Source organism: Vulpes vulpes, chromosome 13, assembly GCF_048418805.1.
Source record: "Vulpes vulpes isolate BD-2025 chromosome 13, VulVul3, whole genome shotgun sequence".
NCBI classification, from domain to species: domain Eukaryota; kingdom Metazoa; phylum Chordata; class Mammalia; order Carnivora; family Canidae; genus Vulpes; species Vulpes vulpes.
In genome coordinates, this window is record NC_132792.1 from 85844652 (window position 1) to 85870355 (window position 25704).

The 25704-nt window shown below is 40.5% G+C and overlaps 1 protein-coding gene across 16 annotated transcripts in view; it reads right to left on the reverse strand.

Moving 5' to 3' along the window:
• Positions 1–25704, reverse strand: part of PTPRM (protein tyrosine phosphatase receptor type M) — a 777617-nt gene that overhangs the window by 81949 nt on the left and 669964 nt on the right. For all 16 annotated transcript variants that reach the window (XM_072734918.1, XM_072734917.1, XM_072734916.1 and 13 more), the window contains 2 exons: positions 21433–21520; positions 2366–2442 (listed from right to left, as the gene is read on the reverse strand). In XM_072734918.1, coding sequence (XP_072591019.1) covers positions 2366–2442; positions 21433–21520 — 165 coding nt within the window. The remainder of the gene's footprint in view (positions 1–2365; positions 2443–21432; positions 21521–25704) is intronic.

Here is a 25704-nt window from a genome sequence, read left to right on the forward strand (position 1 = left end):
AACTGCTTCTCAAAGCCACCCTGACCCCTCTCTTGCTCATACACCCGGTAGATAATCTGTCAGCAAATCCAGGGCTCTGTGTTCATTATGAATGCGGGATCCTACCATCTCTCATCTTCCAGTGCCACCACAGTCTGCATGTGATGGGAAATGGTAGGAGGTAGCAGCCCCTCTCTCTCATTGCTCCTTTAGCCTCCTGGAAGGTCCCCTGCTTCTGCTCTCACCCACTTTGGGATCATATCAGCCCTGTGCTCAGATCTTCTGGTGACTGCCGCCATCTCATAGTAAATGCCCATGTCTGCATGACTGCTTACATTATCTGGCCCCACAATCTCTTCACCTGCTCACCTGTGACTCCACCCCCTCATACCACTCCACCAACCCTCGTCAGCTTACTTCATTTCAACATTGCCAGGCATGCTCCACAGCAAGGCCTTTTCATGGGCTTTTTCTCAGTCTGGAATGCTCTTTCCTTGATTATCTACACGGGACAACCTTTTATTTTCTCCACTCAAATATTACCTTTTCAGTAGAGCTGACCAGCCACTGCATTAAGAAATTACAATCCACCTCCATACTGGTACTTCTGTTATGGCTTTCATTTTCTCCATCATATATAATACTATCTAATACACCATATAGAATTAACTGGCTTAGTTCATTTATTGTCTGTTTCCTCCAATTAAAGCACCAGCTCCATTGAGTCAAGAGGTTTGCTTTTGTTTTTGGTCTGAATGATTCACAATTACAACTCCAATACCTATAACAGTAACTGACATCTAATATAATAGGCTGCTCAATAAAATCTTACTACCTAAGTAAATAAAGGGGCCCTGAATATTGACTCTTTTCTTTGTTAAAATTAAAACTAATTAATCTGGTATTTTCATTACTTTATGTCTTTCCTCCTCTACATCTCTACCTGCCCATTCTTTAAAGCTTAGTTAAAATCACTTCTACCACAAAGCCTAATCTGATTATGTTTACGACTTCTGGCAGAGATTCATCAAACACTTATTAAGTGCTTACAGTATTCAGTATTTCAGGGTTTCAGGTCTGTGCCAGGTACAGGAGATACACAGATGAGTTGGATACTACCCTGTGCTGAAGGACTCTGCTAGGGCTCTAGAAGCTGGGACTGGAGCATGAGCAGTATTCCCTAGACTCTCTCAAAGGACAGAGTTTTATGAAGAAAACGTTTCTTACTTTAGCTTCTAAACTGTGAGGTCTTGGGGAGAAGGTAACAGGTCTTGGACACCTCTGTATTCTCCCACAAGGTACTCACTAAACATCTGCTGGATAAAAAAAGAAGTGCAATGTACTTTAGGAAGAAATTTTGCTTTAGTAGAAAAAAATCTAACTTGGGTTGGGTATGTTTTGGGTCATTATGAAATGTAGCAGTGTAGGGATCTTCATTTGAGAAATGGGATCTGAATTATTCTTCAAACAGTCATCCTACAGGCCCCACCCTCAGATCCATAACCAATGTGTCAAATCCTTCTAAATTGTACTAAAAATAACATTTCTTCTTGTTATTTTTAGATAACCTTAGAGACTGTGATGCTACTTCTAGTAGCATCTGATTTATATTTAACCAAGATGTATATGAACATATATAGACATATATATATGGTAAAACCTGTCCATGGAAGTATTGATGGACCAGAAGACAATGTGACGGCCCAGCACAGTGCCTTGGGAACTGCAGGAGAGCTAAAGCCTGTTTAATGTGAACCTGGGTCTTGAAGGTAACAGTGACTTTCCCTTCATTTTCAGGCTACTTTTGATTTCATTCATTCTTTCAACTGAAAACATGCTGTCTGCTCAGGAACTTATTCTAATGTAAGACATTAAGTTAACATGATGCAGAATGAACAAAGAAGCCATCTTCAATAATTAAACAGCCTACATATTTAATGACATGTCTTGTGTGCATTAGATGTCCTGGTTAACTAACAGCTGCAGACTACTTTGAAGGCAACTTAAAAGTGCAGTAATGACGAGAGATTGCAAATCATCGAATTAGGAATTAGAGAGTTTTATCCTATTAATATGTAAACAGATTTTTTTTAAGTGTCAAATAATCTAAGTTGTTGACTCAGAAATGGAAATAACATTTTCTTGGTCCATAGGAGCACAGGACATCAAAGAAAGCACAGAAGGTTGCAGAGGAGTTCACCAGCCCATGGGCTGACTTGAGAAAAGGAGTGGCCATGTCTTCACTGTACAGTTCTGTAGGGTGTGGGGCGACATGAATGTGTTTTCTCTGGAGCTGGAGCAATGTGTGCCCACCAATATCACAGTAGATACATGAAGTGGAGTGTGTCACAACAGTTGGGCTTACTGACAGTTTCAAAATACATACATCAATATAATTTCCATTGATATAGTCTGAGTTGGTATCTCCTTCTATGGTCTGCAGCCTCACCCGCGAATGATCATCTGCAAAGAGAAAAGAAAACAATGGTTAAAAGCAATCTGTTGGGCTGTGCAGAGCCTCAGAATGTAAGCATGTCACACAGAGATCCTCCACATCCACGTTGCTTTAAAGATAAAGAATTAAATACTACACACCTTCTACATTTCCTATTTTGCTCTTAAAACTAGGAAGGATTTATAATTATTTGCATTTTACAGCAAATCTCATTAACTTATTCTTTGATCATTTACAGACATGAAGCATTGGCAGAGGTATGAAACTTCCACATTTAATCCTGTGAATCACAACAGAATTATTTCTTGGATTGAATGTGTAGCAAACTTCACTAAATCACATACAAAACCTGAGATTTTGACAGCTGCCTATGACATCCACCTTGACAAATGATGGTTATAAACCATGGCCCAGCCTCCTGGGAGGTGCAGACATGGACCCAACCTGGGTTGTCCCTGAATGCTCTCTGCATCATGTGTATGAGGTCCAGAGTTAGGTGGATCGGGAGTTAGGTGTGCAAGTGAGAATCCGCCACTCAGAGTTTGGGGGGATTCTCTCTTTGGGCTTTAGTTTTCCTATCTGTAGACTGGGGATTCACAGTGCCCACCTCATTGGATTATTGTAAGCATTAAAATAAAATAGAAAAGAAGATGAGAAGAGAGCCTGGTATACAGTAAGTGATGGATAAATGTCGGCTGTTGCCACTGTCACATGCCATGTGACAGACATGCAGGACTGTTCTCACTATCTCTACAGCTGATGCCCATACAGATGGTAGCAACCCGAGAATGGGCCCATGTGCAGTCAGCAGCTTTCCTCGTGGAAGCTAGCTCTAAGATCTAGTTTCTCAGAGTACATTGTGCTTAAAACCAGAGACCCCCCATTCGTATTTTTGCTGGTGGCATGGGGGAGGTGAGTCATTGGGGTGCCAGGGACGTGTGGATTGTTCAGGCTTTTGTATTTGTTAGGAGAGCCAGCGCGCACACACAGCTACTACAGAGCAGGGTGGTAAAGCAATGCCAGCAGTAAAGCCATTTGAGCCTCCCAAATGAAAGATGCTCCAATAGACCTGAATCATGGCTATTCCACACACATCAGGCTTTTAGTCAGCTTTTCCGAAAGGAGATTAGGTCTGCCTTCCTGTACTCTGTGGCTTTCCCTGGGCAGTTTTTTAAAAGGCAGGCATCACATTAGAGCCTCCCAATCTTTAGAAGCAGTGTTGTCTTAGGATCTATTGTACCTCCTTGTCAGAATCCTCCCTCTTTCACACTTTATTTTTCTTAGAGGTTCAGGATGAATGCAGCCCATTCCCTGTAATTTACCACCGTTGGGCTTCTCAGATTGTTCTGGAATGTTCTGCAAAGGCACTTCCATCTCCGATAAGACTGCACTCTCATTTCCCATAAACAGGGCCTTTGAAATAGTTTCCCCATCATCTCCCAGTGTTCATTTGGTTACTTCTCTCCCTCCATCTTTTTTTTTTTTTTTTTTTGACTTGGCTGCCATTTCTCTAGATTTAATCTTTTCACTATCCTCCTCATGGGGAAACCCACAAGACATATGCAGGGCATATTTCCTAAGCAGACTGAACTTGGTTTTACTTCTTTTTATAAGCATGGTAGTATATTCTCCTTATTCTAAAGTTGATTCCATTGGATTATAACCTCTTGGGGTGAGAGACCACATAGTGTCCATTCTGAATATCCCTATGAACGCCTTTCACCCAATGCCCAGCCCATGGCCTTTCTTCACAACACAACCACATGTAGTGGTTGCAACACATAGCAAGTAAGTGCAACACATTTAACCCTTCACCTCACAAACAGACACCAGGTCTTGGTCATCACTGTCTCATTGGAGTAAGGGGCCAGTTGTGGTCAGGCAAGGCTCACTGGGGCTTTCTGGGATGCTGGTAAGGGTCCTGTCATGGACTTGCTTAGTGGTTTTATGAGTGTTTGCTTTACAACAAATCTATTAAACTACATTTGGATGCTTTATACCCTGTTCTGTACCTATATTTCACTATTTAAAAATAAAAATGAGGGTATTATGCTCTTTGAAACAAGCCCAACACAGGGCAAATACTGTATGATTCCACTTACATGAGAGATGCCCAGAGAAGTCAAATTCACAGAGACAGAGAGAAGAATGTGGTTGCCAGAGGATGAAGGGAGGTGGAGGACAGGGAGTCACTGTTAAGTAGGTACAGATTTTCAGTTTGGGAAGATGAAAAAGTTCTGGCAATGAGTGGTGATGGTTGCATGACAGTGCAAATGAACTTACTGCCACTGAACCAGACACTTACACAAGGTTCACGTGGTTAAGTCTCATCTTATGTTTATTTTACAATTTTTAAAAAACTGGGAGTGGACTTACTTTCTCTAGCCCTCCCTTGTAGAATACCTCCTCAAGTTCCACTCTAAGCCTGGATGTCCTGAGAAATAGCACTTTCAAAAGTGGGAAGGGCAAGTCAGGGACTCACACTCTTGGAGCCCTTGGGAACTCCCCCTGCTACTTCCCTTTCCATGAAGAAGTAAACTAAAGTCAGTGGTGGCAATGACTCTAGAGTTTGCCACTAAAGGACAACTCTCATGCATTATTAATGTGTACTCCAGAGATGGTTTAGGAATTACTGAAACGAGGCTTAGGAGGTATTTTTTCTTCTAGCGATAAAATGTGTGACTATTGATAAGTTAGTGTATCTTAAGGCAGGGAGAGAGATATTTTAGCAGTGAGAATGGGCTTAATCTCTCAGAGGAAGGAGTCAGCTGTGGAGGAGAGCAAAAGGATGTGAATTGTGCCTAGTGAGAGGAGGCTGGTCATTGCACTATTGCCCTCTTGGCTGCATTTAGCCTGTACTTATCAAGGTACTTATCTGCCTTCTAGCACACCAATGAGAGCACCATCTTTCCTCAACAGCAGTAAAATAAAAAGGAAAAGTCTCACCATCACTCATGCTGAATCAGAGAAAATAAATACAAAAGAAGTAAGATGATCTGTCCCTCCAGCCAGGAGAATTTTCCCTAAATTCCTGCTCCATATCTGAAAATGCCTCAGTGACAGAAACTGGGATTCTGAGGCATCCTCTTTTAAATCAAGCTCAGTTGGTTATGAAAACAATAAATATAGACTATTGGGGAGCAAATAAGTCAGTACAGGTAGGCCCGCTACCATCTTTTCTTGAAATCTCATTTACCTTGAGTCATAAGCCAATTAAGACTATCATATATCATACATCATACATCACACAGTCTTTCAGGAAGCTCAACTCCTTCTCCTGGGGCAGTCTGGAGGTGAAATAGTATCAAACAACTATGAGGAAATGCCTAGAGGACATTTTTGGCATTTGGCAAATATGGGAGACACTCAGGCAAGGGATCCGCAGAAATGCCACTGCCCATTGATTGAAATCTCTATCCTTCCACTTTGTTTTGGAGGCTTTCCCAATACCAGGGGCTATGGCTTGGGTTGAAAGGAGGAAGGTGTTTGGAGAACTCAGCTGTTCAGGTATAAAAGTATGGGAAATCCAATGAGATTTGTGGCTAACAATAGGTCAATTGTTCATGAAAGTCACAGGGTCAAGACTATATGGACCCGGTATTTCCAGGAGACACAGCATAGTAAGGTTGAAGAGACTGGATGGGGCAAATGGGTGATGGACATTAAGGAGGGCACATGATGTAATGAGCACTGAGTGTTATATGAGACTGATGAATCACTGATGCCTGCCTCTGAAACCAATCATACATTATGTGTTAATTAGTTGAATTTAAATAAAAAATAACAATTAAAAAAAAGACTTGAGCTTTAGAATTATAAATTGCCATTCTTGTTTCTCCTCCAGTATGGGTGTTTTTGATTATTCCAAAACCATTTCATGTTGATACTATGTAGCGTTTAGCTTTGGTGTCCCAGAGACCCTGATTTGAATACTGGCTCTACTACTCCCCCAGATTATGAATTTAGACAAACTCTGAATTTCACTGAGCTTCATCTGTAAAAAGAGGCTGATGATGGACTACCTTCAGAGGATCTTGCATGTGAGAAGATCCTCTTGCAAGTGAGAAGTACATGTCAAGTACATGGAATATGGGAGAGTTTCCATTAATTAGGAATTACCCCCTCTTATGTAAATAAAAGTGCCATCCTTGTTGTTTAGCAATTCAAACCACAAAGATGCTTTTTTGGAGGTCAGCAGAGCAGGATAAAACTGCATACCTTAAGCAGTCAATCTTTGGGAAAAATGAGTTTGAGCTGGTTTTAAAGAGGAAACAGAAAAAAGGTTTGGAAACAAATAGCTCCTATATCTTAAGCCCCTGGCATCTTTTCAGGAACTTGTCTTTTTACTTAAAATTTTTTTCTTAAATCAAAGTATAATTGACATACAACGTTAAATTAGTTTCAAGTGTACAACACTATGATTTGATATTTGTATATATTGTAAATATATACACACCACAATAGGTCACTAGACAAAGTTACACATTTTTTTTTTTTTTATTGTGTTGAACACTTTAGGATTTACTCTCTTGGCAACTTTCAAGTATGTACTACAATATTGTTGACTATAGTCACCATGCTTACATTACATTCCCATGCCTTATTATTTTATAGTTGGGATTTTGTACCACTTGACTGCCTTCACCTACCCCTCAACTCCTCACCTTCTAGAAACCACAATATTGTGTTAGTTTCAGGTGTTCAACATAGTGATTCAATATTTATGTACATTACAAAATTCTCACCATAGTAAGTCTAGTTACCATCTGTCATCATACAAAGCTGATATAATACTCCCTTTGCTGTATTTTTTTTATCCCCATGTCTTATTTATTTTATAACTTGAAGATTATACCTCTTAATACCCTTCACCTATTTTGTTCTTTCCCCTCACCTCCTCTCTTCTGGTGACTAACAGTTTGTTCACTACATTTATGGGTCTATTTTTGTTTTGTTTTGCTTTGTTTTGTTTTTTAGATTCCATATATAAGTGAAATCCTACAGTATCTTTCTCTGCATGACTTAGTTTACTTAGCCTAATACCTTTTAGTTCTACCCGTATTGTTACAAGTGGCAAGGTTTCATTCTTTTTTATGGCTGGATAGTATTCTATTATATATAGATATATCTATATCTCCCTATCTATATGTATATCTATTTATATCTATGTGTATGTATATGTCTATACATCTACATCTATATCTATCTATCTATCTATAAAGATCTATCTATCTATCTATCTATCTATCTATCTATCTAAATCACATCTTCTTTATCTTTATTCATTCATTTGTGGAGGCTGAGAAAAATTAAGGCCATTCCACCTCAAGTTTAGCATTAGCACAAGTACAGCCATCTTAGGTCCCTGGGAATAAGAGCTGTACTTTACAGGAAAAACTGCAGAATGTCCTAGGCAGGGAATCCCATATTGGAAAGACAATAAAGCTCAGAATGCCCTCGGCAGAGAATCCTGTATCAGATCTTAAGAAACTCCCCCATCCTTTCCCCCATATTGGAATGGAAAAAATTCCTCCACCCCTTCTGAAGATCCCCTAGACCAGCCCATAAAAAACCCAGCTGTAACCCACTTCGGGGTCCAAGCCCCTGCTCTGCTGTATGGAGTACACTTGGACCCAAGCTCGAGCTTGTAAATAAACCCTCATGTACTTGCATTGGTGTCAGCTCCTTGGTGGTTTCTCAGTTTCGCAATCTTGGGCACAACACATTGATGACCACTTAGGTTGTTTCCATATCTTGGCCATTGTAAATAATGCTGCTGTGAACATAGGAGTGCATGTATCTTTTCAAATCAGTGTTCTTGTTTTCTTTAGATATAAATACCTAGTAGTGGGATTGCTGCATCTTCTGGTAGTTCTGTTTTTAACTTTTTGAGGAAGCTTCATACTGTTTCCACAGTGGCTGCACCAATTCACATTCCCACCAATAGGACATGAGGCTCCCCTTTTTGCCATATGCTTGCCAACACTGGCTATTTCTTGTCATTTTGAAAACAGCCACTCTCACAAGTGTGAGGTGATATCATTTTGTGGTTTTGATTTGCATTTCCCTGATGACTAGTGAAGTGATGTTGAACATTTTTCATGTGCTTGTTGGCAATCTGCATATCTTCTTCAGAAAAAAATGTTTATTCAGATCTGTCCATTTTTAAACTGGATTTTTTTTTTGCTAGATTACCTGAGTTATTTATATGATGTGGATATTAACCCCATATCAGATATATGATTTGCAAGTATTTTCTCCCATTCAATAGGTTGCCTTTTCATTTTTTTGATGGTTTCCTTCACTGTGCAGATTTTTATTTTGGTGTAGTCTCATTTATCTATTTTTGCTTGTTGCCTTTGCTTTTGGAGTCAGATCCAAAAAGTCATCAACAAGGAGCTTATCACCTGTGTTTTCTTCTAGGAGTTTTATGGGTTAAAGTCTTATATACAAGTCTTCAATTCATTTTGAGCTAACCTTTATATATAGTGTAATAAAGAGGCCTAGTTTCATTCTTTTACATGTGGTTTCCCAGTTTCTCAACACCATTTATTGAATAAACTATCCTTTCCCATTGATATTCTTGCCTCTTCTGTTATAAATTAATTGACCATATAAGTGTGGGCTTATTTCTGAGATCCCTATTTTGCTTCATTGATCTATGTCTGTTTTTATGCCAATACCATACTGTTTTGATTACTACAGCTTTGTAACGTAGTTTGAAATTAGGGAGAATGATGCCTGTGGCTTTATTTTTCTCAAGACTGCTTTGGCTGTCCAAGGTCTTTTGTGGTCCCACACAAATTCTTAGAATGTTTGTTCTTTTTCTGTAAAAAATGCCATTGTAATTTTGATAGAGATTGCATTGAATCTGTAGATTGCTTTGGGTAGTACAGACATTTAAACAATATTAATTCTTCCAGTTCATGAGCACAGAATATCTTTCCATGTATTTGTGTCTTCTTCAATTATTTCATCAATGTCTTACTGTTTACGGAGTATAGGTCTTTCACCTTCTTGGTTACATTTATTCCTAGATATTTTACTGTTTTTAATGAAATTCTAAATGTGATTGCTTTCTTAATTTCTCTTTCTGATAGTTTGTTGTTAGTGTATAGAAAAGCAAAAGATTTTTGTATGTTGATGTTGTACCCTGAAAATTTACTGAATTCGTTTATTAGTTTTAATTTTGTGTGTGTTTGTGTATGTGTATAGCCGTTAGGGGTTTCTATATATAAAATCATGTTATTCATAAATAACTATAATTTTACTTTTTCCTTTCCAATTTGGAAGCTTTTTATTTCTTTTTATTAAGCAATTGCTATGGCTAAAACTGCTAATACTTTGTTAGATAAAAGTGGCAAGAGTGGGTAGGCATCCTTGTCTTGTTCCTGATCGTAGAGGAAAAGTTTTCAGTTTTTCACCACTGGGTGGGCTTTTCACCATTATATTAGCTGTGGGCTTGTCATATCTGGTCCTTATTATGTTGTGGTACATGCCCCCACACCCACTTTGTTGAGAATTTTTAACATAAATGGTAGTTGATCTTTGTCAAATGCTTTTTCTGCATGTATTGAGATGATAATATAATTTTTATCCTTCATTTTGTTAATGTGGTGTGTCACATTGATTGATCTGTGGATATTGAACCATCTCTGCATCCCTGGAATAAATCCCACTTGATCATGATGTATTGATTCTTCTAATGTATTGTTGAATTTGGTTTGTTAATATATCATGAGGATTTTTGCATTTAAGTTCATCAGGGATATTAACTTTTTTTTTTTTTTTTTTTTTTTTTTTTACCATCTTTATTCTTATACAGTGTAACATAGGGGTTAAGGTCACTGGCTTTGGAGTGTGAATCCCTGAGTTTGAATCCCAATTCTGTCCCTTTCTAGTTATGTGACTTTTTAAAAAAATATTTTATTTGTTTATTCATGAGAGAGAGAAGCAGAGACACAGGCAGAGGGAAAAGCAGGCTCCATGCAGGGAGCCCGATGTGGGACTCGATCCCGGGTCTCCAGGATCACACCCTGGGCTGATGGCGGTGCTAAACCTCTGAGCCACCAGGGCTGCCCTAGTTATGTGACTTTGGATAAGTTTTTTAACCTCTCTGTGATTTAGTTTCTTTCTTTCTTTCTTTCTTTCTTTCTTTCTTTCTTTCTTTCTTTCTTTCTTTTTTTTTTTTTGATTTTATTTATCCGTGAAAGAGAGAGAGAGAGAGAGAGAGAGAGAGAGAGAGAGAGAGAGGCAGAGACACAGGCAGGGGAAGAAGCAGGCTCCATGCAGGGAGCCTGACGTGGGACTCAATTCCAAGTCTCCAGGATCAGACCCTGGGCTGAAGGCGGCACTAAACCGCTGAGCCACCCGGGCTGCCCTGATTTAGTTTCTTTAATTGCAAAATGGAAATAAAAATAGTGCCTACCTTCAAGAGTTTTTGTGATGATTAAGGGAGTTAATATAAGTAAAGCATTGGTAAGTGGCACATAGGAAGAACTAAGCACAAGTGAGCTGGTTGTTTTTTTTCTTTTTTTTTTTTTGTATCATTATTGCCAATAACTTAATTCAAGACCTGGTGACTTATCCCCTGAACTATTTCATTTTTGCTTTCAGACTTTTCTTTCTCTACTGAATTCATGCTGAGGGCTGCTTTTCTAAAACACAACTTACTGTGTCCCCATCGAGTTCATACCATTCAAGAATATTAACAGGAAGACATCAACAGTAGTCTCTGTTGCAGAAGGTCATCAAAAAGATGTGACTGGTGGTTGACCCATGAGCTGACCTGGACATTTGAAGTTCCTTGCCCATTCCCCATTATCCTTGGAATGTGGGTTCTGTTTGTTTTTCCTGCTCCCTGGGGCTATTCTAAGGACATAGTCTCGAGAGAGTGATATGGTATAGAGAACACTTGCACAATAGAGGTAATTGGACCTAGTTAAGATATCTTCATAAACCTTTAAGTTTGGCAGGCAGACGCAGGGATCCACTCGTCTTGCTGCTGCCCAAGACAAGCCTCGTATCTAAGTTCCCTTTATTTATTAAAATTCCCAACTACCATCCTGGAGTGCCCTGCTTCTTTCTTTGGTGTCTCCCTTCCCTCTGTGTCTGGGAGCTGGTTTCCCCAGGAAGCTCGAAGAGGGTTGTGAACCAAGTTTCATAAAAAAAATATGATACAATCATCAGAAAGTATCACTACAGCTTTAATTTCTTTACCTGGGAAGATCTCTGTGACATATTTTGGAGTGAAGAGGAGGAGGTTATAAAGAATGTCTTGTAAGAGTCTGTTTATATGAAATAATTGTGTATGTGTGTAGAAATGCATAGTGGGATAAGTAAAAGAGTGAGATTTCTGCTGGGTGGAAAAATTTGGAGTGATACTGATTTTCATCTTTCTGATTTTGTGTACTACTTTGTCTACACAGTTTATACTGTCTTTATAATCAGAAATAAAACAATAAACCTATTTAAATTAAAAATATAAAGCCAACAACTTCAAGGCAGAGAATAGAAAGAGATGAAAGAAACAAACAAAAAAAAACTTTAGTAGGGTTTGAATTTAGTTGGTGAAGTTCTGAGCAATTTTCCCCAACTTTTTGCTACTGTGTAATTTTTCTTTAACGTGTATGAATTGTTTTTATAATTGGGGAAAAAGTTGCCAATTTAGCCATGGATGACTGGAATATGATCAAAATCCAAATAATGTTCATATTATAATCACAATTCAATGTTAGCCTATGACAAAAGATAACAAATTCTGACATGTTGGGAAATCTATTTTAGAGATCTTGGCTATTCCTCTCATTCCTTTCAACAAATCTTTGACTATAAGAAATAGGGCAAAATAATATGTTTGGGTAAGAAACAGGCACATAAAGACCTGGTCTTTACATAAAACGCATAAAAAAACCTTTGCTTACTACAGAAAAATTATAATCTGCTGGTGCATGGGAAACCATGTACGTATACTTACATATGCATGTGTGCATGTATTTATCTGTGAATGTGTGTGGGTATTTATGTGTGTGCATGTGTGTTTTTATGGATGTGTAAACACATGGGTTTATGGATGTGTGCATTCATACTCTAGAGGTGGGATCACCAGACATTTAAAGCAGGTCTCTATGCTTTACTCTATGTCTCTAAAAAGGGTCAATTATGCCCTTTTTGTCATATAACATTATATTTAGAACACCTCTAAATAGTCTCAAATATTTTAACATTTTCATTTTAAACATGATGGATATGGGCAATAGCCTTGCAACTGTCACTTGTATGTAATTAGGTATTACTATAGCAGTAGAAGTGGAGTGTGTCATTGATAATATTTCACCTCTAACCAGTTTTCTCTTTCTGCTAAATATTGATGACGTGTTTAAGGTAAATTGGAATCACAATGATCTAAGTAACATTTGCCCTCTGAAAGGAGACTCAAAATTAATTTTAATTACAATTGATTTCTGCAAATAATGGCTTTGCTCCTCCTGTGGTTATATACTTACCAAGGACTGCTGCTGCACTGGTTTCAAGGTACAAGATGCAGAAGAGACTAGGAATGGATGGGAAGCGCTCAGTGACCTATCCCTGCATGGCCTGTGTGTCAGCCTAGTGTCCCTGCTTGGGAACACCTGGATGCTCAGGCCATGCCAGTTCTGAGCACCAAGCGTATACGGAATATTCAAGTTTAGTTGTAGGTGGCTCCATGTTACTATTTGTTTTATGTGTTACTTAGTCTTGCTGTGTTTCTTGTTTACACCTAGACCTCCAATTACAGACCCTTACTCTTTTATCTTCAGTGTCTTAGCAGGATCCATGACTCTTATTTTGCCTAATCTTTCTAGATGCTTTTCTTTGCTTTCCTAAACATATTGTGTTGATTTGCTTCCCCCTTATTCTCATCCATCTGATTTATAATCCCAAAAGCTCTCCCTGCCAGCCCATACTTATCCGGCTAACCCTGTTCCCACCATCCTCCCTTCACCTGCCTTTATTCCTTCACTGGATCATGATTGTAGTAGATTCCTGAGAAGTGACACTGTTAGAGGGGCTCAACTGGTAGAGGAAGCACAGTGCTATGAAACAAAACCTTGGAAGAGTGGTCCTCAGTATGAGCATCAAGATTGGGTCACTGATTAAAAGAATCAGGTAGGATAGATTGGATTAAAGGTTTCACTCTCCTCTTAGACACCTCACTATTAGCTGGGAAAATGGAGTAGGATGGTATGGGTTCCACAGTGAGGATGAAAACTAAAGCTCAGAAGGGACCCCCTTCTCTTCCCCTTCAAAAAGTTGTCTGTCCTCCTGTCATGTCCTCATTCATTGCCTCCTCACCCCTGTCCACTCCAAAGCTCTGTTTACTAATTTCATGAATAATTCTCATGTTGTTACATCAGAGTCTTTACTGCACTAGATCCTATTGACACCCTCTTTTCCCCATGAGACAATGCTCCTTTGTACATGTTAGTCATTATTGTCTCAGTATTTCCCATCATTGAAGCCTCTCCAGGCTAGGTACTAGGCTATCTATGCTTCCTCCATTATTATGCCAATGGTTTCAACCACCATTCTGTGCAAGATTCACTAGTTTATATTTGGGCCCAGATCCCTTGCCTTTAGACTTCAAAGTAGTCTATATAACTGCCTATTGAATATCTCATTTGAATATTTCATAGGCATCTTGGTGTGTCCCCAGATTCAATTTATAAGCTTTCCCTGCTACTGCCAACATCATGCCTATCCCTGAGCTCCCCACCTGATCTGGCTCCCTTATAGTGTTCCCCATTGGAGTAAGTGGCCCATCCTTCTGTGTATACATTCACCATCCATGTACCACTCATCCATCCATCCATCTATTCTCCTACGAGTCAGAAACATAGAAGCATCTCTGCCCCTCTGTCTTCCTTACTTCACATCCTATCTATTCAATTTGATCAAGTATTTCTTTTTGGAATCCATCTATTTCTCTTCTTTCCAGTCTATATTATCATTGTTTCTCACTTGGGCAATTGAAAGAATCTCTTAAACTAGTGACCCTTTCCAATTCATTTTTCATTTTGCAATCAGATTAAATTTTCCAAATGCAAATTTGATGACCAACCCCCTCCCTCACCCCCACCCCCCAAAAAACCTTTTGATGAGGTTTCCCTTTGTTTTTATAACAAACACTAAAATCCTTAACCTTCCCTAGCAAGCCCTGTAGGCCTGGATTCCACTTGCTTCCCCCTCTCCACACTGGCCTACTCCTCCACACTTCCACCTCTGGCTACCTGGTCTTCCTTTAGTTCCTCAGACCCTCAAGGGGTTCTCTCATATGAAGGGTGTGTTCACAGGATGCACCCCCTATCTGCAACACCCTCTTGCTCTACCCTTTTACTCAATGGTCTTCCATTTCACATCCTCAGGGAAGCCTTCCCATACCTCTTGAAGTCAAGCCCCACATTACAGAGTCTCACATAGCACATGCCTCTTCTTTGTGGCCCTTAACTTTATTTTATTTATTTCAATAATTATTTAATTCCTTTGTATAATTATGTAAGTCTCTCCTCCCCTGCTCCTTCCCTGGAACACATGGGGGCTATGTCCATTTTGGGCCACCATGGTCACCCCAGGTCTTCACATTTCCACCTTTCCCCTTGCTCACCCTCACCCTGCTCCAGGGTCGCCAGTCTCCTTGCTGTGTCCCATGCTGACACAGGCCTGTCGCCCCACCCTTTCGGCCTCTGCCTGGCCCTGGCTCCCTTCCTCACCTGTGTTAGGCCTTGGCTTGCATCTCTCAGGGAGGCCTTTCTTGACCACAATTTAAAACTTGCAACCTGGGGATCCCTGGGTGGCTCAGCGGTTGAGCTCCTGCCTTGGGCCCAGGGCGTGATCCTGGAGTCCCGGGACAGAGTCCCACATTGGGCTCCCTGCATGGAGCCTGCTTATCTCTCTGCCTGTGTCTCTGCCTCTCTCTCTAACTCTGTCTCTCATGAATAAATAAATAAAATCTTAAAAAAAAAAAAAACCTGCAACCTTTGCCCCACGTGATTCCTTTCCCTGTCACCTGCCTCACTTCCTAACACACATATTATGCGGTGTACTTAGTGACCTTTTCTATTGCCCCCATGGGAATGTCAAGTGCTATATGGGCAAAAGATTTTGTTCTATTCTCTGCTCTGTCTCTGACACCTGGGATAGTGCCTCGCATGTTAATAGGCACTCAATAATATCTGTTGAAAGGATGCCTTTAGCTTGGCACAGAGCCTGGCACACGGCAGACCAATGTGTCTTTGTTGAATGGACTACACAGAGTGGGGAAGGAGCCTGGGAAGGTTCTGCAGATTTCTGGCTCCTTATCTTCAACTGCCAGCCCCAGAAAAGAGGACCCCAGGCTCCAAGGGGTTCCCGTTAGCCAGGAAATTTGGTGTGTATCTTAAGCTCAATGTTAATTATAATTAGGAACTACAGAGAAAATCAGGAGGGCTGTTTTTGCGGTGTGGTTTATATTTGGAAAGGACCAGCTCAGCAAATTCATAATGTAAATAAGGGAAAAGTTTAATTCACTTAAGAGCAAAAGCCAATAAACAGTTTTTAAGCACCATTAAAACCATTTTATATGCAAATGATGTTGCCAAACAATGAATGTGATCATTACCAACAGGAATGTTCTCTGAAAAGCACTAAAGAGATTTTCTAAGATAGATGGACTGAACCCCCTAGTTCCTCCTCCTGGTTGGTGGTCATTCTGGATGCCTAGGTACTGGGAAGCAGGCTTCTCTGGCAGCAAAACCAACTTTTTTACAATTACACCATTTCTTAGGATAGAAGGGGATAGTAATACTTTTCCCCATGCCTATAAAGAAACTGAGATGGGTGCATACGTAAGTGGGATTTGGGTAAGTATTTTTATTCTTTTTATCTCAAATCCTTCCACAAACTCTAAAATATTGAAGACTTATTTTCACTGCTGTAACTAAAGATGCATAGAGTCTCAAATGAAGCAGCTCCCATATGAAACAATTCCTCAGAACAACCTGGGGCCACTCCCCTAACGAAACAGCACTTAGCCTGCAAGCCTGACTTGGAGGCTGGGCGAGGGTTGGCCCAGGGCAGTTCTGGGATTCTTTTTTTTTTTTTCTTTAAGATTTTATTTATTTGTTTGTTTATTTATTTATTTATTTATTTATTTATTTATTTATTTATTTATGAGAGACACACAGAGAGAGCCAGAAACACAGGCAGAGAGAGAAGCAGGCTCCACCCACGGAGCCCAATGCAAGACTGGATACCAGGTCTCCAGGACCACGCCCTGAGCCAAAGGCAGGCGCTCAACTGCTGAGCCACCCAGGCATCCCCAGTTCTGGGATTCAAGGCAACAGCAGTGGTGTTTCTGCAAGCCATTGGTGGTATCAAACTATCCTACTTAGCTGGAGTGAGTTGTCAGTGGTCTCTAAGGATTTGGATACCCTACTTAAAAAGCATTAATAATTGTCTGTCTGGAGAAGGCCTGCTATCTCAGGATATGCCAGCACAGAGCATCGTACAGAATTACATAAATAATCACAGACAGTTCTAGAGGGATTTTAGAAAACAACAGAAAACTAGGTGAAAAGATGACAATTTGCAACAATGCAGAGGAGCCTTGGAGGCCTCGTCCTAAGTGAAATAAGCTGGGCACAAAAAGAAAAAAACTGCATGATTTCACTTATATATGGAATCTACAACAGTGGAACACAGAGAGAAACAGAGTAGAAGGGCGATTCCATGAGTGGGCAGGGGAAATGGGGGGATGTTGGCCAGAGGATACAAAGATGCAATTATGAGGTATGGATAAGTCTAGAGATCTTATGTATAATGACTATATTAAAGGAGACTGTATTAAATACTAGAAATATGCCAAGAGAGTAGATTTCACGTGCTCTCACTGCACACACACAAATGGCAACTATGTGAGAAGATCTGTTAACTAGCTTGATTATAGTGATCCTTTCCTATGTATCTGTATGTGAAACCATCATGTGAACACAGCATAAGGAACACACACTTGTCTCATGGCTGTGTTGTACACTTGGAACTAATGTAACGTTGTGTGTCAGCTATACTTCAATAAAAAACAGAATAGAATAGAATAGAATAGAATAGAATAGAATAGAATAATTCTGCACGTAAAAGATGATACATGTACACAGGGAAAGGCTTCCAGATACCACAGAAACCGAGAAGTTAGAATAGGAGACGGGATGATAGTGTAGACTTCTGTAGACAGAGTTTTCATCTTGATGTTGTCTTTAGAAAAGCCCAAGAACAAACAATGCAACCGGATGAAGAAATACTGAAAGACGGGAGGGAACAGGATGGAGGGCAGGTGAGAGGCAGAAAATTAGCCAGGTGATAGCCAGGCAAACTACCCAGAAATGGAGCCCAGAGTCACAGCCTGTCAGGAGCCGGGTCACTGTGCAGTGTCGAGTTAACAATCAGGGAGCAAGATGAGGCCTGCAATTACCTACCAGCTCATCCTCTGGAACTTGAGGTTTCCAAATGCTGATTTAAAAATTTTTTTTAAATAATTTTTAAAGATTTTATTTATTTGTTTGAGAGAGAGAGAGAGAGAGAGAGAGCACCCAAGCCACGGGGGAGAGGCAGAGGGAGAAGTGGGCTCCTCTGCTGAGCAGGGAGCCGATTTGGGGACTCGATCCCAGGATCCTGGGATCATGACTTGAGCTGAAGGCAGACGCTTAACCGATTTGGGCACCCCCCAAATGCTGATTTTTAAAAGAATTTTTAGATAACCTACAGAATCTTCTAAGCTGAAGAGTAAAGAACAACACAGGAAAAATGGAGAAGATGTGATTTTTTTTTTCAGCTGACAACAATCAGTGTTCTTTTATGTCACATTTAAGTTTGTTTCCATAATAGATGAAATTCTGAAACTGACATTGAGAATGTTCATGACTGACCCAAGGTCACTCAATTAGTATATGGTGAGGCCAAGACCTCAACTCTGTCAGCTAGCTCCAAATCCTGTGTTCTTCTCTTTTGCCCAAAAGGTCTTTCCTCTTTAGCTCACCCCTCACTAGTGTACCTTTCTCCAATCCGTCCATGCATATCTTGCTCTGCTCTGGCCCCTAGACTGTAACGTCCTGGAACAGTCACTGTCTACACAGGTGGGTATAAAATCATCGGTCCTAGGTGTGGGGTCTTGAGGGCTGAAGATGATGATGGTGGTGGTAGAAGTGTGCTCTGGGTGGTAGAAATGAGAAGCTGTCCCAGCACTATCTGTTCTTCATGCCCGATTGTGTTTAATCATCCTTCTGTAACAGTGCCTAATGTGGTGTCTCACAAATAGGACGCGATCAGTAAATATCTGTTCAATGAAGGCATAAATTATTTGTCTATCTGACCACACATTCTCAGTCCAGCCATGGGAAGAAATCAGGTAGAGGAATGAGATTCAACGCTTCTATGGAAAACAGCTACACACCCAATATCCAGAAGGTCAAGGTAGAGACAAGGTGGGTGGGGCTTCTGGAAGCTGAACAGAATTTTATAGGAGAGAATCTACTTGGAATGTCACGGACAGCCTACAGACTTTTCACAGAAAGAAAGCAATCAATGTAGGCCATTCTTGTGTGTGCCTGGAGGGGCCATCCCTCTACCTAGGTCTATAAAAACAAACTTTCCTGAGCAATTAAATTAGAGAAAAATATTTTTTTACATCACAAAAGGATGACTACCTCTTCATGAGATCATAGGCACATTATTTTGTCTCTCTGTGCCTCAATTTGAAAAGGAGAATAGCACATAGTAGAATTAAAATATTTTATATTTGTTTAGGATTTGTGACTTTTCAATGCCTTCCAAAAAAAGACAGCATAAATTTTTATTTCAATGATGTTGGGAGGTAGGTTAGTCCACACTTATCTTTTGTTCTGTTTCCCTGCCTACTCTATGTTCCAGTGTGCTAGCCCCTGCCCTCCAGCCAGTGGTCCCCTAGGCTAGAACAGGGGACCTGGACTATAATTAAATGTCCTCTGACATCCTGTTCCTCTCAGCACCCATTCTGAGCAAGGGGACAATGAATGGTAATCACACTCTTTGACACTGCCTTCTGTGTGCACAGCAGGGGCCCACATCTGGGATATTACGGGGACTGCAGGTCAAAGGCCACCATCATCTCCTTCTACCTGGTATGGAGGGAGGCCCAGGGCATATTGAGAACTCTCCATTGTACCTTGTGAAACCCCCTTGGAGCTGGCTGCAGTGCCAAGAGAGCTCCTGGGACTCTTTAAGCCATTATGAGAAATCTGGATTCTTCTAAGTGCAAAGCTTTAGCTGCTCCCAGAGAATATGAAGGAACTTGGAAGGATCTATATCGGTCAACCCATTCTTCCCATGACCACTCTCTGGCAGGAAGTCACGTTTCCCCTCCCTAATCTGATGGCTTTGCACACGCAGCTCCAGCCCAGCACTGTGTCATCTCCTGGTACCGGCGTCACAGTGCTCTGTTACCTGCCTGCGTCACCCTGTCCTGAAGGTGAGCACACCATCCCTGTCATCTTGGAATCCTCACTGTGGGCCTGGTGCTGGGTGCTCCGTAAGTGTTGACTGAATCCACTCAGGGGCAACGAAGCCTTAGATCTTAGGGAAGCATCTTCTGCCTAACAGAGACTCTGATATTACCACTCAAAGCACTAAGTAACTGAACAGAAAAAACACTCGAAGCTAGAACTTGTCACCTGCAAAACCAGGGGTGGGGACTTAGGAGCGGTCAGAGGGAGAACAGGGCATGCTCATGTTCAGTGGGGATGGTTCGTTCCTTTTATGTGTAAACCCCACCCCCTCCTTTTTTCACAATAAAACACACTGTTGATCTGCACTGTCCAACAGTGGGAGCCACAAGTCTCAGGTACTATTTAAATTCAAAATAATTATAGTCAAATACAATTTCAATCTCAGTTCATCAGTGGCATCAGCCACATTTCAAGTGCTCATGTGGCAGGTGGCTACTCTTTCAGAGAATGTAGACTCAGAACACTTCTACAATCACCGAAACTTCTATTGGCAGTCTCTCCTGTCCTTCCAAGAAATGTTAACTTGGACAAATAAAATTTCACTGCACTTTCACAATCAATAAAGCTAATACATCGTTCCCTGGACTACCCCAACATTTCCAGTGTGTTCTCTCAACAGCTACATGATGAGCTACAAGCTCTCCAGCTCTATTCCTGCATTGTTGTTTGTTTGTTTGAATTTATGTATCTTCAGAAGTGGTATTAATTCTGTTAGTACCTGTCAGCACCTTGGGGCAGTCCTGTGTGACTTGGAGCAGTTTAGCGCAGGGGATGGATGGCTCCAGCCCTGGGAGAAGGAGGCTCATCAATCTACCATGCGTCTCAGCATTGTTACAGAACATTAATGAGGTTGGGCTCGATTTAAAAACCGTCCAAGGCATTACGGATTGGTAACATTCAGCTTCACAGGAACTGGGAATTTCTGAGATACAATCCTCACTCTTTTGCTAATGAGTGTTGTGATATGGGGACTATCATTTAACTTCTGAGTTTCAGTTTCCTGTCTTTAAAATGGGGCTATTACTGACCTACCTAACCCAAGTGTCTGGAGGATTAATTTGTTAATGCTTGCTGAGAACTCTGAGCTCCTTGCATTAAGGAGTGTTGCACATCATTATTTCTATTCATTCTCATGTAGCAGCTGGGAAACATTAGGACTATTATGTTTACTCCTAAAATGCATTTTCTTTCTCAGCATTTTAGCATTACCTGTGTTACCCAAACCTTAAATCTGAAAGTAAAACTAGCCCCGCAGCAAGACACATTGACGTAGTGGGGGTATTTAGGTAGTTTTCCCTTTCTTTAATATGAGCATAACACCGGCTTTTCCAGAAAGATGAAGGTGGTAATTGCACTGTAAATTCTCACTGCGTGAGGCTGGTGGTCAATCTTAGCAGATGCGAAAAGAAAGTTATACCACAGCACAATTACACTGTCAACACTTACATGCAATGATATTCCCATATCTGTTCTTCATTCTGTTCTCATCTTTCTTGGCGGAGTCCCATGGTGCAGACTGCCCTTCAAAGAAGCTCTGGAAGAAAGAGAAAAGTGACACAAAGAATTACAATTCGGTGAGGTAAACACAGGATCTTAACGATGGAGGATGTTTTTAAGAAATGTACAGCAAAGGTCAAGAAGGGAGAAGGATGTTCACAGGAATGAGAGGATGGATTAAATACCTTGTTTTGCTTTTTGTTTTTCTTTACTTAATATATTACACACACAGATGGGGGCTGAAGAGTGAGCTCACAATTTATCATACAATCCATTAAAATGGTGGTGTTCATGCTATCCTACTTTAATTTAATACAGAAAAAATTAACATGTCTCTCAATTTCTTAATTATATTGCCATTTTTCAATATTCTCTTAAGAGATACAAAGATACTGTTTTTTCCTCACAACCGCTAATTGAAAGAATGTTATTTTTGGTTAAAACTGTGAAGGTGGGGGAAACTATGACTTCATGCCTTCAAGGCTAAAATCCTGTAATAACGTCTGCCAGAGTTTTCTCTTCATTTCTAATGGAGCTTAGATGTCCATTTATTTAAGGATTTGGCGTTATTATGCCCAGGATCTTTAATCTTCATGTTATTAGTCAGATATATATTTTTTCTGTTTCAGTTAAAATGAAAATGTCCTTTGATATCAGTTGACAAGTGAAAAAAAATCTGGGACTTTTATTTCCACTTTAGTTCACATTCCCTTCTATCCTTGTGTAGCCAAGCATATAAAAGGCAACAGGAAGAAGGATGGAAGCAAGAAGCAGTTAGTCAAACTGATTTCTTGTCTTTGCCACAGCTACTCTTATACTTCTTGGTATCAACTGGGAAAGAAGAGAGGAAGAGAAAGAAAACATAAAGGTAGAGCTGATGAAGAGAGCACCATTCTGAGATGCTTCAGGGCCAGAGAACATGGTGGTAGGAACTCACACCCTCAAACACACCCAGGATGGCATTTCAAATTCTTTTCTAACCGAAGCTCCCAATTCCTGTCTCTCTTGGAGTGTTGGGCCATCTTGGCCATTTCCGACCATTACTGATATTCAGTGATTAGTCTGAGGTTTAACAGAACCTATTTATTATCCCTTTTCTATGGGTCCAGTTTGGCCTATTAGTTAAACCTCACGGCTGCTGCAGCAGTGAGTACAGCATCTGTTTACAGACTCCACAAGGGAGCATCCCCTGCTGGCATGCTGCACAGACCTGACCACGCTGTGGATGGTGCTCGGCTCATTTCAGTGTCTCTGCCACCAGTCCCTGAGACTCTACAGGGACTGTAGAGGACTGTGTGCTTGTCACTGTTGTTTGTGCAGAGCCTATGCCTCATGGGAGGAATTCAGTAATTAGTTATTACGTGAATGAGCCATCACGGTGTTTGGTGATGGTCTCAAAATGAAGCTTTACTTGTACAGCTCAAGTGTGCAAGGGGCTCAAATACCTGAACAATCTGCCTATTACAGTTTGTGAAGTCCATGCCTTTTCCATGATCTGATGTGTGTTGATCCTGCTGTTACTGTATAGGGATAGCTCAGTGCCCATTGGAGAGTGGCTGGAAGAGAACCCTGTCCCAGCACCAGTCCCTTCATGCAAGAAAGCAGGAGGACCCCCCCATTTTATGACATACGAGAGCAAAAAAATAACACTGTGACCAGAAGTGTTACGGTTTTAAATGGCCTGTCTTAATTTAAGGTACCCGAGTCACAATCATCCTTGACACCTAATTACCATAATAGTTTGTGCATTATATTTATCATTTCTAAAAAATGTGGTGGCAGACCAAGATCAGATGTACTATATATCTACAGTTCTATTAATAGAGTCACACCACATATTGGTAATTGAAGGGTAAATACTGCACGATGCAGGGCAAATATAAGGAAAAACATTTCCAGGTTATTAATAAATTAAGTCAACAGAAATACTAGCAGTAAAAATCACTAGTTAATTCCCTCAAGAACAAGACCATCATATGATGAAGGATTTATTCAGACATGTAACTTCTATTCTGTTATGAAATATGCATTTAAAAATAGCTTCAGGGCTTTTAGAGTCATACTCTTTTTCTGAATAGTGTCTTTGTTACTCTATAAATGACAATTATTTTACAGTTGAGTAATAACTTTTATCTGACTGCCCTCATAACAATTTAATTCCACTTTGAGTGTGTCGTGATGTAATTGCCAATTTCAATTCCCTCTGCCTTTTCTACCCATCTAAAGGTTTCCAGGTTTTGTTTTTTGTAGGAAGATGAAGAAGGGAATAGCCTCTGTGGGGGACCTTTAAGTCTTCTAAGAGAATCTATAGCCCTTGGTGAGCATGATCACAGGGCACATGTGTATGTGTGCACACACACGCTCATGTGCGTGTGTGTGTCTGTGTGTGCATGGGTATGTGTGTGAGAAAGAGGAGTATCAACAGTAGACTAGGGGGAGAGGCACTGGTACAACTAGTAAAGATAATGCTCCCAGGTCACCTGAGGCAAAGCCACATGAATCTCTTCCCTTCCTGAGAAGATGCTCTCCTATGGAGATGGTATGCACATCGCAGCTGTTTCTTAGCATTTATGACAACCTCAGGTCTTCCAATACGATAGCCCTTGTTTTGACTTATTTTTATTTATTTAAAATGTTTATTTATTTTTAAAGATCTGTTGATTTATTTTTAGAGAGAGAGAGAGAGAGAGAGAGAGAGAGAGAGGCTCCAGCAGACATCCTGCTGAGTGTGGAGCCTGACCCAGGGCTCTATCTCATGACCCTGGGATCATGACCTGAGTCAGAACCAAGAGTTGGACACTCAAGCTACTGAGACCCCCAGATGTTCCATGATAGCCCTTGCTTTTACAAACAGTTATTTTAATCTCATTGTTTCCATGTAACTGGTGACCAGGAAACAGACAGAAACCAACGATGAAACAATAATGATCCCCTGTCACTGAGCTCAGGCACTGTAGCTCATGGCATGTTTTCAAAGGTGGGGCCCAAGCACTATCCGACTCCAAACACTTGCTGCAGTGCACTTACTAAGTGCTTTCGGAATGAACAAGTCCACTGTCTCAACTAAAGCTCATGAGATTGGTCGGTCCGGCATGGAGGGATGCCTCCCTGCTCTAAAAGCAGAGGGACATGAGATGTAGAGAGAATGCAACCAACTCCTAACACCTGGGCCTGGGTCAGACCTCAATGTTTTTTTGACTCTTGATCCATTTCTGTACTACACCTCCCCTACCAAGACTTTCAAGGAGAAACAGTGTTAAACCTACTTAAATAGACGGGGCCAACAATTGCTTTCCACACCCGATCACATCTCCTTGTCTCTAAATGAAGGATTACAACAAGAGAATATAAAAGATGTCAAGTAAACTTCATTTAACTGTTAATTACTTTTACAAAACAGGAAATTTTCTTATCTCATAGGATAACGTGATCGTGGCAGGGAAGCATTAGCTGGAGAGCAGAAGTGGGAGGGTATCCTTGCCATAATCCTCCCCAATTCCCTATCCAGGAATTATGTGAATTACTTTTAAGTGGCAGAATGTATTTTTTCTTAAAAGCAAAACAAAACATAACAAAAAGAGTTGCTCCAAGGAAAAGATGAAATGACGAGTACCATCCATAGTTACCTGACTCCCTATGGACATTGTGACCAGGTCTTGCATTTTCTGGAACAGTTCTGCTTCTAATATATAGCCAACTCCTCATGAATACATTTGCAATTATTAGAAACACATGTCCTTATCTTTGGCTTGGAAAATACGTAATGTACCTATGCGGAGCACAGAGAGAGGAAAAAAGAGCTTTCTAGACTGACTAATTTGGCTTTTGTTTCCTTTTGTTATGGTGATTATTATTATTTTTTATTTTCTATTATGGACCCAGTTTTAAATATTAGAGCTTTTTGTCAGCATACATTATCTGTTTAAATTTCTAGTTAGAAAATAAAATTTTATCTATAGCCCTAGAGCCATTGGGAATTCCCAGAAACTGTGACATGTTACATTGGCCTGCCACACTGTGAGCCCCTCCTTTCCTGGTTTAGGAATTCTAAGCAAGAATAATCACCAAGGCAGGAAGGCAGTTCATTGAGGCTATCTGGTCCACAGGGAGGCCTGGCACAGCTGTGTGACTCCAGAGGCAGCAGATATACTTGCTTCCTGTACTCCTCATTATCCCAAGAGACTTAGACTTTCTGACTATCTGTCACCCACTTCTCTCTCT